Raw genomic sequence first — 13,732 nt, forward strand, 5'->3', positions numbered from 1 at the left:
TACAAGACTAGGGGGATTGTTACTGAGCAGGACAAAAAGAGGCTTCCGGGTTATTTGGACAATTTGAGTGAATAGCAAATACATGGCAGATGTAGTATCAGTGTGAAGTTATCAACTTTGGTAGAGAATCCAGAATGGCAAAGTATGAATTAAATGCTAGTCGATAGTAGATTTTGCAATGCAACTGTACAAAGACATCTCAGTGTCATTCAAAGCAAGTGTGCAGCTGTAGCAAACAGTTAGGAAGGCAAATTTGGAGTTGTCCTTCATTGTGAGTGGCTTTGAGTACAGAAACAAAGAAGTCTTATAGCAGCTGCACAGGGTTTTGTGCGGCCAAGTCAGGAGTCTTTGAGTAAGTTTCATCGCCGTCATGATTATTCTTTCTGCAGGAAAAGTGCAATCCCTTGTATTGGTGAAGGTGTGACAAAACTTAGCACCATCCGTGGATCAGGAGGAAGCTCCAGCTGCTCTGCCCTTGATTTAAGTCAAATTTGGAGATGATGTCACTTGTTGACATTCCCTTAAAGATTTGTCCACAGTGGGAAGAGGGTGATGTTCCCTCACTCCCACTTCATTCCCATGTCACAGCACAACAGTGTCTGAGGGACACTATTTGGTTTAGACACATCTACTGCACGGCTCATCCCCAAACAAAGGGATGGTGTGGATATAGTCATCCAGGAGAAGTAGTGTGAAACATTAGACAAAATAATCATCATGAGAGAGGAAGTATAAGAGTAGAAGGAATTATTGAGATCGATTAGTCGCCAGAGCCAAATGGATAGTTCCTCAGGATGTTGAAGATAGTCAGGGAGAAAATGCCAGATTTTGTGAGGATTATTTTCCAATCTTCACTTGACACGTGTGATGCGCTGGAGGAATCCAAATATGGTTTCGTTGTTTAAAATGGGGACAAAGGAAATGACAAACAACTATAGGCCAGTCAGTCTTACTTCGCATGTGGGAAAATTGTAAGAATCAGTCCTGAGAGACCAGATTAACTGTCAGTTAGAAATGCATGGATTAGTCAGGGATAGACAGCATTATTAAGGGAAGATCATGCTTAACAAATTTGACTGAATTCTTTGACGAATTTACAAGGAAGATATATGTGGATAGTGTAGTGGATATTATCTGCATGGATTTATTAAGACTTTTGAATGATCAAAATTTTAATAGAACAAAAAACCATTGGATGCAGGGTATTGTGTCAAACTGGATCCTCTGTTTCTCGTATTTCTGAGATATCTCCAGTTGTAAATCTCAACAGGAGACTCGAATATTGCAAGCAGTGAAATTGTTTCAGAGTTGACTATTTCTGATCGTTCATGAGCAAGTTCAAGGTTTTAGTGCTGTGTTCTGTAACCTGTAAGAACTCGCATGGTCTGGTGTTAGCGTGGCTCCTTTACATTGGATCTAAATCCATGCCCATCATTGATCTATTTCACCTCTGCCCTCCCAGATCTCCAGTCTGCCATTGCCTAACTTCCTCTGTCCCTGATAATGGATGTATTTCAGCTCTGTTTTTTTTATTTTACTGTTACATCTGCTAATTGTGCCTAAATTAGATTTCCACTCTGATCTTTTGCTGCTGACTTACCACCTTTATCTTCGGACAGAGTTGTTACTGGTCAGGAATTGTTTTAACTGCACTGCTGTTAATTTCCACTCTGCAAATTACGAGCTTCATCCAGTTAACATTTCATAACCTGCGTTTTTGATTGGTGGATTCTGTCTCACTCCCTTTGTTCTGTCTGAATCAGTTTCACACGGTTTTTAGAAGAGGAGGCTTTTCAGTCAATAAACTAAAGCCAAACAGTACACCAGGATCTGAGAGAGTTGCCAACATATCACAACCTGAATATCACTGACTGTTCAACATGGAAAGAAAAAAGACCATTCATAGCAGGGAGAAATCGTATCCTGGTTCTGTGCGTGGACAAGGTTTCAAACAATCAACTGGCCTGTCATAACATAAACACATTCATACTGACAAGAAGCCATGGAAATGTGGAGACTGTGGGAAAGAATTCTTTTATACTTCAAAGCTGCAAATTCGTCGGCGTCATCACAGTGCCCGTTCTGAATTTTCGGAGGAATTTGCTCACTTGTCCACCCTGCTGATACACCAGAAAGTTCACACAGTGGAGAAACCATTAATCTGCTCTGAAGGTGGGAAGGATTCGCTCAATCATCCACTTTGCTGAGACACCAGAGAGTTCACACCAGCAAGATGCCGTTCACCTGCACAGAGTGTGCGAAGAGATTTACCAATTTATCAAACCTTGTTACACACCAGCGATTTCAGACGAACGGGAAACCATTTAAATGCCCACACTGCTGGAAATGCTATAAAAGTTCTGGGAAGCTGATGCTCCATCAACATGTTCACGCTGACGAGAGATCGTTCAGATGCGCTGACTGTGGTGCTGCATTTAGCCGATCATCTTACCCCACTGTACACCAGAGTGTTCACACCAGCGGTAAGTTATTCACCTGCACAACAACAACAATTATTCTGAGGAAGGGTCACCGGACACGAAAACATAACTCTGATTTTTTCTTCACAGATGCTGCCAGACATGCTGAGCTTTTCAGCAACATTGTTCTTGTTTCTAAGCTATTCACCTGCTCTGACTGTGGGTCAGGGTTCTCTCAATCATCCCACCTGCTGAGGCACCAGCATATCCACAGCATATCTAACTTGGGAAGGAATTCACACAGTATCGCATCTGCTGAGTCACCAGAGACTTCACAACTGAATTTTTATTATTAATAACATCCAGGAGAGAACCGTGTTCCTTGCAGTCTGTTTTTATGCTGATATCAATAACTGCCTGCTTGTTTATATGTTAATATAGATAAATATCAAATAAACCAGCTCTGTGTCAAAAAGCAGTGTCTGTCTTCATCTTATTGTTTCCATTGCAGGTGGTTCGTTTTTGAATTTCTCTCCCTCACCCATCCATGCTCATCTTCAGCAAGAAGTGTGAGTAGCTTTGTTGTCACTGAGATTCTTAAAATTCGGTTTTATCCTCTGCCCAGACGAGGAAAAGTGTTCTGGAAATCACAGTGCTTTGATTTCATAACAATGTATTTACACACAGAAGAAAGACTATTCAGGTGCTCTCACTGCAGGACTGGCTTCAGGAAATCATCTTCCCTCACTGTACACGAGTGAGTTCATATGATGGGGAAGATGTTCATTTGCTCTGAGGCATCCCACCTTTGAGACACCAGCGAGTTCATTAGTGACTGCAGGAGTTGAATTTACTGTTAATCAAATGCTGGACCCATCCACTTCTCATTTGGTCTTTTTCCACTGGTGTTAATAAATACCCGCACAGTTTTAGAGGTGAATATTCAGAATAAAATTCACATGAATTAGCTTTGTGGTAAACCCAGTGTGATGAGTATTATTCAGATCTCCAACACAAGTGAGTCATGTGGGATATAGATAAGGTTAATGGTGGGTGTTTCTTCCGAAGGATGAGGGATTTCAAGGCTAGGGGTGCATTTTTAATGTGAATAGAGACATATAAAAAAGACGTGAGGCTGGTTTGAAGGTGAAGTGAACTTCCTGAGGAAGTGGTGGATGTCAGCACAGTTGCAACATTTAAAAGACTCTTAGATATGTACATGAATAGTAAACTTTCGGAGGGACGTAGGCCATGAACAGGCAAGTGGGACTAGTTCTCATAAATATGCAATAATTTACACAAACAAGGGAGTGAAATGTTCTAGGAGACGGGATAGTGGGCAGCAACTTGCTCACTTTGGCTTCCCGTTCTCTTCCTGGCCAAGAGAATTCCCAGCTCATGTTTTACAAGGACGCATTTGATGCTCCTGAATTCGAACAAGCGAAACTACTCATCCACTATGAATTGTTCTTTTGGAAAATATGACTCCTGATTTAAATTTTATTGGATAAATTATTTAACAGAGTTTTACAGTGACCCACTTGCCCACTCAGGTTCCAGTTCTCAAACCGTTCAATCAGTTACAGAAACTTTTGCTTGCTTACGTCTCTTACCGATAGTTTCCAGGACAATCTATACCCACTTGCCAACAAGACTTGTCAGCAGGAGTTCAGGACATCAAGATGAAAAGCAGGTGCTGAATTTGGATTCTGGAAAACAATGAGAGAAACAGGACATTGTCTTTTTCTTAAAAAAAATACACCGTTTGAAAACAATCAAATGCATTATTGCTACTGATATATTCAATTTGCAAGAAACTGATAAGGAATAGGCGTTAATAATGTTCACTGTTTTCTGTCATTTTTCCAAAGATTTTAACGTGTACTTTTCCTCTATTAATGAGATAATGCGGCTCAGAATCTCTCAATAGGTGCAAACAGCTTCTCCACCGCTGACAAACTGCAAAACACAGGAGAGGCAAAACTGCCCTGAAGACTGCCAGCCAGCACAGAGCATGTGCATTGGAGATTCGAGAGGCTGAGCGGGCGAAATGAGAACCGTAGTCGCACTAAAAAAACACTCACAAGGTGAGCAATGACGTAGATATACCCAGAAGGCCACGCGGTAGTGAACGTCTCTATTCCCCCAACCGGTACCAATGTGACTGCGCAGCGCTGCACCGTGTTCTCTGCATGAGCGCCGCTGATAAGACAATCGGTTTATCCATTGGCGGCCGGTGTTTGGAGCGGGGCCGCAGAGGGAAGTATTACGAAGGAGATGCCAGGGAGGATTCATAAATACTTGCTTTAGGCTACAAATAGCAAATAAAAATCTGCTGGAACTGCACTGATAAACTCCGAAGGATTTGTTTGCACATACCCTGGTTTCTGGGGCGACATTTTGTTTCAGTAGTGTCTGTGCGCATGTGTGGCCGCTCCGGTGACGTGATTCATGGGCGGCCTCCCCATTCTCCACGTGACCTGGAGAGACAATGTTCGACGCATTGATTTAATTTTCCATCTGCTGGCAGAGGTGGGGACTAGAAAACTGGGAGTGATAGAGAGCAGAGAATGGGTAGATAGGTTTGCGATTCAGCCTTTGACATGGGATAGTCAGGAATTTAGTAACAGGGGTAGGCCATTCAGTCTCTCAAGCCTGTTATGGCTTTCAATGAGATCAAGGCTGATCTGTGGCAAGAATCCATATTCAGGCCTTTGACCCATATTGCTTATTACTTTTACATAATAAAAATATTTATCTCAAAATTAAAATCAACAATTGATCTAGCATCGACTTTAGTTTGTCGAAGAAAGTGTCAAACATCTACCACGTTTATGTGCAGAACTTCATCACAACATCTGTCCTGAATGGTCTGACTCTGCTATCTAATTTTAGAATGTCCAACCAGTGGACATTCATCTACCCTTTTTTTCTGATAAATACCTTGAAAACAACGATAAAATCACAACTTAACCTTCTAAAGTTGAAGAAAACGGGCATTCTGTAAAATCATTTCATAATTTAGTTCCTTAAGTGCATGCAAATATTCTTGAAAAATAATGTTGTGCTCCCTTCAAGGCCAGTACATCTTTCCCAAGCTCTCGACCCCGAATCTATTGACAGTAGTCCAAGGCATCCAAAGTTTTGTTTAACTTGAGCATAAGTTCTGAGCCCTCATATTCCAATGTCCTAAATATAAGGCCTAGCAATCTATTAGCCATCTTGATCATTTTTCTGTGCCTGTTTGTAGCATCTTAAAAGTCTATGCACCTGACCCCCAAATCTCTTTGAACCTTCGCTGTATTTAACTAAATGCCATCCAGAGAATGTCCTGATCTGTGCAGTTTCAGTTGAAAATTGATATTTTCACACTTGCTTACATTGCAATCTATTTACCATAATTTTGCTCAGTCACCTGGTCTGTCAAATACATTTGTAATTTTATGCAGTCATCAGCAAATTTGCACATATGACTTTTTATACCAAAATTTCAAGTCATTAATAAATGACATGAATAATTGCAGGTCGAATACAGATCCTGACAGAACGCAATGAGTTACATCCTTTCTTTTTCTTTATTCATTCACTGGATGAGGATGTCTCTGGCAAGGCAGCATTTATAATCCATCCTTAATTGCTCAGAGGGCAGTTGAGAGTCGAACACATTGCATTGGGTCTGGAGTCACATGTAGGCCAGACCACATAAGGATGGTATTTTCCTTCTCTCAAGGACAGTAGTGAACAAGATGGGGTTTGCCAACATTAAGCAAAGGATTAACGGTCATCATTTGATTCTGAATTCCAGATACTGAATATTATTGAATTCAAATTCCACCATCTTCCGTGGCAGGGTTCGAATCTGGGTCCCCAGCGCATTACCTGGGTTGCTGGATTAACAGTCCGGTGAAATTATCTCTAGACCATTGCCGACCCTGCCAATTCGAGCACTACCTATTTTCCCTGCATTCTGTCACCTGTCAATCGGCCAATTTCCCAGCCAAGTCAGTTGTTTGCCCTCAGTTCCTTGGGCTTTCACCTTAATTTACAGTATGTTATGTGGAGGATGCGATAATAAATGACGAGAGGAGGATAAATGAGATGGTACAGTTCAAGTCGAGAAAGGGGTTGCATTAAATCGATGCTTTCCAACATTTTCCAAGTGTGTCACATTCGAATCCCTCAGAATCTGTATCACCGAGAGTTAAGTTTTGGGAGGTCTGAGAATTGCTTTTCAATGGGGCAGTGGGAGGCCATTGGGTGGAGGGGCGGGGTTCGTCACAGATTATTAATGTATCTGGGCTCTGATTATTAATGCATAACATTCTGTTTATTTATTTTATACAATCGGGATGATTGATACAATTGGTGATTCACATTTTATGTGATGGGATCCTGCTTATTGCTGCCACAGGGCTGTGATTTTTCATTCTAATAATTTGGTTATTTTACACATTAGCACACTGATTATTGGTGAAATTATTTCCTAGTTACTGGCGAAATAGGTGACTGATTAATCAGGAAAGAGGAACCGTATAAATAAGTAAATCATGATTCATCATAAATCCAAACAACAGAATCTTAAGCGTACAGACAATTGGTCATTCGATCCATTGTGCTCATACATTCTCTGAAAATGCTATCAATCAGCCCCGTCACCCTGCTCTTTCTCCCTGCAAACAATTCCTTATTAAGTAAAAGTTCAAATCATTGTTGAAAGTTAATTTGGATTTGCCTCCATCAGTCATTCAGATAATGTCCTGCAGATCATCAAAACTCAGTAAGTAAAATAATCTATCATCATCTACCCGATTGGATCTTTTGCTACATGCTTTCAAGTTGTGTTCTGTGGTTACCAATCATCCTGCAGTAGAAACAGTTTCTCCCTGTGCAAATGAAGCCAACTTATCACTTTCCACACTTCGATTAATTCACACTTTATCCTTCTATGATCAAAGGCGAAATATCTCAGCTTCTCCAATCTCTCCATGTACCGTGATCAGAAACTCATTTTCAGATTAAACATGTGACCGAGAATTTAAACGATGTGGTTCAGCCTCAAATAGTTCACAGTGAAAGGCATGTATTTGGTCGTTAGGGGACGTAATTGTATCACTGATTGAGGACGACGGTTTGGGTATTCCTGATATTTACTTGTAGGAAATTCCTGCCAATCTGATACTGGATGTGGGAAGAGCAGTATGCAGTTAGAGGAATCAGAGTCATAGAGTGGAGTCATGGAGTAATACAGCGTTGAAACAAGCCCTTCGGCCCAGTCTGGTCTATGCTGACCATGGCGCCCAAACAGCTTGTTCCAAATGCTGCATTTGTTTCATATCCCTCGAAATCCTTCCCATCCTTGTACATATCCAAATGTTTTTTTTTTACATGTTGCAATTGTATCTTCCTCGACCACTTTCTCTGCAGGCCATTCCATATACACACCACTCATTGCGTGAAGAAGTTGCCCTCAGGTCCTTGTTAAATCTTCCCCCGTTCACCTTAAACCTATGCCTTCTACTTTTCAATGCTACATCCCTGGGAAAAATAAAAAAGACTATATGCATTCATCCTAATTACGTCCCTCTTCATTTTATATACCTCAATAAGTTCAACCCTCAAAAGGGAGAAGGGTAGAATGAGGACGGGGTGGCGGAGAGAGAGAGCGTGAGAGAGAGAGAGAAAAGTCGGATGACCAGATGTTTAGTAAGAATAGGGATGAGGGCCTCAGAAGTGGATCAAATGGACAAGATAAACACTGGCAGGGCATGACAGGCAATAGGAAACGAATTGGAGAAATATATGAGTTGATGGTTCAAAGAATTTCAGAGGTGGTTTGGCCTGGTTAACTCAAGAAATGGATGGACAAGGCAGAGGTAACTAAACTAATGGTCTCACGCTTAGCGACAAAGTCCATCATCTCCTCACTTTGTTGTTGAACTTTAGGATGGAGGAGATATGAAAAGCACTTCTTCATGGAGCAGGAATGGTTCATGTAGACTTTGAGCCTGCTTGACCATTCAGTTGTATCATGGCTGATCATTTCTTTCCTACAGTATTCCTATTTCCAATTTGTCATTCATCTACATGAATCTGTTGATTTCCGTCTTGAACATCCTCAATCATTGAGCTTCCACTTCCTCCTGGGGACAGAATTACATAGGTTCTGAGTGAAAAATTGCTCCTCAATCTGATCTTAAATGGCCTATCCTTTTTTTCTGAGACTATGTCCCTTGGACCTGACTTCAACAACCCAGGAAGAAATCCTATCTGCACCCATCTTGTAAGAATCTTGTAAGTTTCAATGAGATCTCCACTCATTGTCCAAATGCTACGGTCCTAATTGGCGGAAGTACTGACCAAGTTGGATCTCTGAGTTAAACCCGGCTGACTAGATTGTCAGTTTTATTTTTGCAGCTTAGTTAGCGTGGTCATCAGTAACTGTTCACGTGAGGCTGCCAATGTTTTTTTTAACAAAACAACACAAATTTATAGGTTGAGGATGTTGCCGGCTAGGCCAGCATTTTTGACCCATCCTAAGTGTCCAGAAGAAGGAGGTGGTGATCTGCCTTCTTGAATGCCTGCAATCCTTGGTGTGTCATGGTGTTCACGGTGCTGTTAGGAAGGTAGTTCCGGGATCTTGGCTTAGTTGTAGTGAAAGAATGATGATTCCGGTCCAAGTTATGATGGAATATGTTTTGGGAGAGAAATTGCTGTACATGGTGTTCACATGTATATGCTGTTTTTTTTTCGTCTTGTAGATGGTAGAGGTTAGGTTTGGAAGGCACTGTTGAAGAAGCCTTGATGAGTTATTGCAATGCAACTTGTACATGGTACACAACTCTGTCTGTGACTCAGTGATGAGGACCTGTATGTTGAAGCTACTGGTTGGGTGCGAATCCAGTGAACATTTACATTGTTTCCCCTTTCACATACTCAAGCAACTTTTACAGTCAACGGTAATGTTTCCTGTGAGCTTCCATGATTTACCTCTTTATCCTTCGTATCAGTTTTTTTTTGTCATTTTTCACGTGATCTAAATTGCTCCTACTCCTTAGGTTTACCACTAAGGATGGTGTAGCTCATGCAAGATTTAATTTGTTTTGACAGCTACAATTTATTCACTTTTTTTTTTCTGCTGTGTATGCCTGTCTCTAAGGAATGCAAAATTATTTTAGATCATGGACTTGTTCAAATATTTGCCATTACCTGTCAACGTTCATATCATTAGTTGCATTTTGGCAATCCACCTGCCACTCCATTGTTTCCATTGTTCAGATTTGAGACCCTCACTCCAGAATAAGCTACATCACCTTCAAACTTGATGAAATATTCAATATTATCGTCACTATTTCCCAAAGGCTCCTGAACAGCAAATTATTAATTCCGCATTCTATTTGCATAATAATATAAACCAGTCTGATTCATGATTGGTTCTTCAAAGTTCTGCTTCATAAATGAAATTCATACACGCAAGAGAAATTCATCCTTCACATCATTCGTGCTAATTAGTTTCATCCAGTTTGTGTAGGAATGGAAGTCACACATTGTTACTGTATTACTCATGCTAAATGCATATCTAGTTTTCTGATTTTTATTCAAAAGGAAGTGTTAGGGATATCCAATGGATTCAGCAAACTCTTTGTTTCGCAGAAAGTCTATATATTTAGCTTTACCTTAAGCATTGTCACCTAAAGCTGGGCTGGGATGTTTGTAAAAGACACCAGTAAGCATACTTAAGACCTGGATGTGATTTACAGAAAAATATTGCTCCAGAAATTACTTGTGAACTCGCTTCTGTCTCCGCAGGTGTGCCATGAAGTTTGATCATTGAGTGCTTCCTTTCTAACTGTCAGTGCAGATGAATAGCCTCTCCCCAGTGTGAACTCACTGATGCACAACGACTTGAGTTGATCGCCTGAACCCAGTCCCACTCCACATTGAGTACGCCTGAAAGACATTTTCTTGGTGTCTATATATTGATAGGACATCAGTTCCCCAGAGCTTTTAAAGCATTTATCACAGGCTGGGCATTTAAAAGGCCTGTCATCAGGGTAAACACATTGATGGCCTATCAGGTTATCAGAATATTAAAAGCACTTCCCAGCCTGTACATTTAAAAGGTGTCTCTCCAATGTGAACTCGATGGCGTATCAGGAAGTGAATTTTCTAACTGAATCCATTCCCACACATGGAGCAGGTGAACAGATTGTCTCCAATATGAGTGCACTGATGCGCAATGAGATGAAATGACCAGCTGAACCCAATCCCACAGTGAGAGCATCTGAACGATCTATTGACAGTGTGAACACGTCGGTATCACTTTAAGTCCCCGGGAGCTTTTATAATTCCTCGCACAGTCTGGAAAATTGAAAGGTCTCTCCCCAGTGTGAACTCGCTGGTGTGTCAACAGGCTGGAGAACCAAATGAATGTTTGCCCACATTCTGAGCAGACAAACGGCCTCTCCCCAACGTGAATACAGTGGTTTAGAATGAGTTGAGATGGTCTCCTAAACCTTATCCCACAGTGAGAGGACTTGAACGGTCTCTTGTCAGTGTGAGCACGTTGATGGAGCCTTACTTTCCAGGAAATTTTAAGGCACTTCCCACCGTGTGAACATTTAAAAGGTCTCTCCTCAGTGTGAACACGTTGATGGGCCTACAGACGACTGGAATTTTTATCCCATTTCCTGCAGCTTGGGCACTTAAAAGGACTCTCCTATGTGTGACCCTGCTGGTGTGATTTGACTGAGTAAACCCAATTCCACATTCAAAACAGGTGCATCGTCTGTCCCCAGACTGAATGACCTAGTGTACAGTGAGTTGGGGTGGCACAGTTGCTTAGTGGTTATCATTGTTTCCTCACAGCGCTAGGGACCCAGGTTCAATCCAAACTCGCTTGACGGCCTATGTAGAGATTGCACGTTCTCCCCGTGTCTGCATGAGTTTCCACTGGGTGCTCTGCTTTCCTCCCACGGTCCAAAGATGTGCAAAGCTAGGTGCATTGGCCATGCTAAATTGCCCATAGTATTTAGAGATGTGTAGGTTAGGTGCATAAGCCACGGGAAATGCAAGGTTAGAGCGGTAGTTTTGGGGATGGGGATTGGTTTGTATGTGATGCTCTTCAGAGAGTCAGTATGGGCTTGTTGAGATGAATGGCCTGTTTCCACACTGTGAGGATTCTATGAACACAACCCCACAGGCACAGCATCTGAACTGTCTTCCTTCAGCGTGAACACGTTGATGGGACATCAGATCAGCAGAAATTTCAAAGCACTTCCCAAATCTGGACATTTGAAAGGTATTTGCTCAGTGTGAACCCTGGTGTGTGATCATTGATTAACCGAGTGAATCCCTCCCCACACAAGGCGTAGTGAATGGCCTCTCTGCAGTGTGAACACGTTACTGAATTTTCAGCACAGAACAATGACTGAACCCTTTCTCAGTCCCCGCATTTCAACATACCTCCCCCCCCCCCCCAGCGTGACTGCAGTTGTGGTTCTTGAGGCCAGTTGATTGGTGAAGTCTATTTTTCTGCACACAGAACATGTGTATCTATTCTCCATATAGTGAATGGTGCTTTCTCCTTCCATGTTTAAAACATGTTGGTATTCCAATTGTGATAAACTGGGTGACTCAGTCAGATCATGATGCGATATTGGTTTCAGTTTCCTGACTGCACATTCTCGTCTTCTCATTGCATATGAAATTAATTTTGAAAAATGAGATCAGAGTCATACAGCACAGAAACAAACCCTTCGGTCCAACCAGTCCATGCCGACCATAATCTCACACTAAACTAGTCCCCTGCTTCCGGTTTGTCTGTATCCTTCCAAACACTTCTTATTCATGTACATAGAATCTCAGAGATGGAAACAGACCCTTCAGTCCAACTGGTCCGTGCCGACCAGATCCCAAATTAATCTAGGTCCACTTGCCAGCATTTAGCCCGTATCCTTGTAAACTCTTCATATTTAAATGTTGTCATTGCACTTGACTCCACCACTTCCTCTGGCAGCTCGGTCCATACACGCATCACCTTCTGCATTAAAAAGTTGCCCCTTAGATCTCTAATTCTTTCCCCTCTCATCTTAAACCTATGTCCTCTAGTTTTAGACTCCCCTGCCCTGGAGATAAGACCGTCGCAGTTCTCCCTATCTATGCTGCCATAACTTTATAAACTTGAGTAATGTCACCTTCAGCCTCTGATTCTCCATGGAAAAGATTCCCAGCCTATTCAGCCTCTTTCTTCAATCTGGCAACGACCTTGTAAAGCTTTTCTGAGCGCTTTCAGATTTCACAACATGTTTACTATAGTATCTTTCCTTATCTAAATGTCTTTTAAATGTTGCAACTGTACAACAGACAGGAGCCACAAAAACCATAAGGCAGGTTGTAAAATTGTATTGACTGTGTCTGGAGATCTGTGGGGCCAGTACTTGGGACAAGTGACCATGTAAGCTCTAAGATTGACATAGAAGCTCAACCGGGGCTAAAAGTAATGACAATCAGGAAGGAATCTACTGCTTGGTTTGGGCCTACACAAGACTGGAGCACCTGTATGGAGCAGAGTGAGAGAGAAAAGGCAGGCAGTTGCAAGAACGAGCGAGAGATACACATAAATTGGGGAGGCAAGAGAAAATGGAGAGGGATTTTGTAGATCTCCATTTTTTTTCCAGAAGTGTGACAGGGTGTCCCAAATCCTCAATTCCCCTCACTTTAAACGATCAGAGTAGCACATCTATGTTATAACCATTACCTCCAAGGTACCCTTCAAGAGGCACTATCCTGACCTGTTTGACATCATGATATATTCAGGACACATCTTGGGAATGTGCACATACACGCAGAAAAAAATCAAAGAAAGAGAATAATTTATCTGCATTTTAAGCTTGCTTGACACTGTCATTTGTAAACTTCTCTTCCAGGATATATGTAGGGGGTTCACAGACAGGATACTCCAACCAAACATCACATAAGAATCTGCCAGAACCAGTGGATTCATCAGATACTGGATATTATTGACGTTTGAGTGTAAGTGTTGCCTTCCCTGTCATTACCATGTACTGAGTAAAAGTTCTTCAATCACAAATCTTGGCCAAAATCTTAAGTTTGCATCCCACGATCCATTTTCTATTTGCTGATGTGAACGTCTTGCTTATGTCTACCTTACCTAAACTCCTTACAACTCTGTAAAATCTCCCTTTAGCTTCAGTTGCTCCCTCACATCACAACACCCTCAGCCCTGAACCAATCAGGCCCCTCTCAGGGACCCTGTCATCCTTCCCAATGTGTGGTTATCTCCGGTTTGCAAA

At 41.7% G+C, this 13,732-nt stretch overlaps 1 protein-coding gene across 1 annotated transcript in view; it reads left to right on the top strand.

Moving 5' to 3' along the window:
* Positions 1 to 2,207, top strand: part of LOC125483797 (zinc finger FYVE domain-containing protein 1-like) — an 11,734-nt gene extending 9,527 nt beyond the window's left edge. Inside the window, exon 4 of the mRNA XM_048600490.1 lies at positions 2,075 to 2,207. Coding sequence (XP_048456447.1) covers positions 2,075 to 2,207 — 133 coding nt within the window. The remainder of the gene's footprint in view (positions 1 to 2,074) is intronic.
* Positions 2,208 to 13,732: the final 11,525 nt, after the last annotated feature.

The sequence above is a fragment of the Rhincodon typus genome, chromosome 8 (genome assembly GCF_021869965.1).
Source record: "Rhincodon typus isolate 14 chromosome 8, sRhiTyp1.1, whole genome shotgun sequence".
Taxonomy (NCBI): Eukaryota; Metazoa; Chordata; class Chondrichthyes; order Orectolobiformes; family Rhincodontidae; genus Rhincodon; species Rhincodon typus.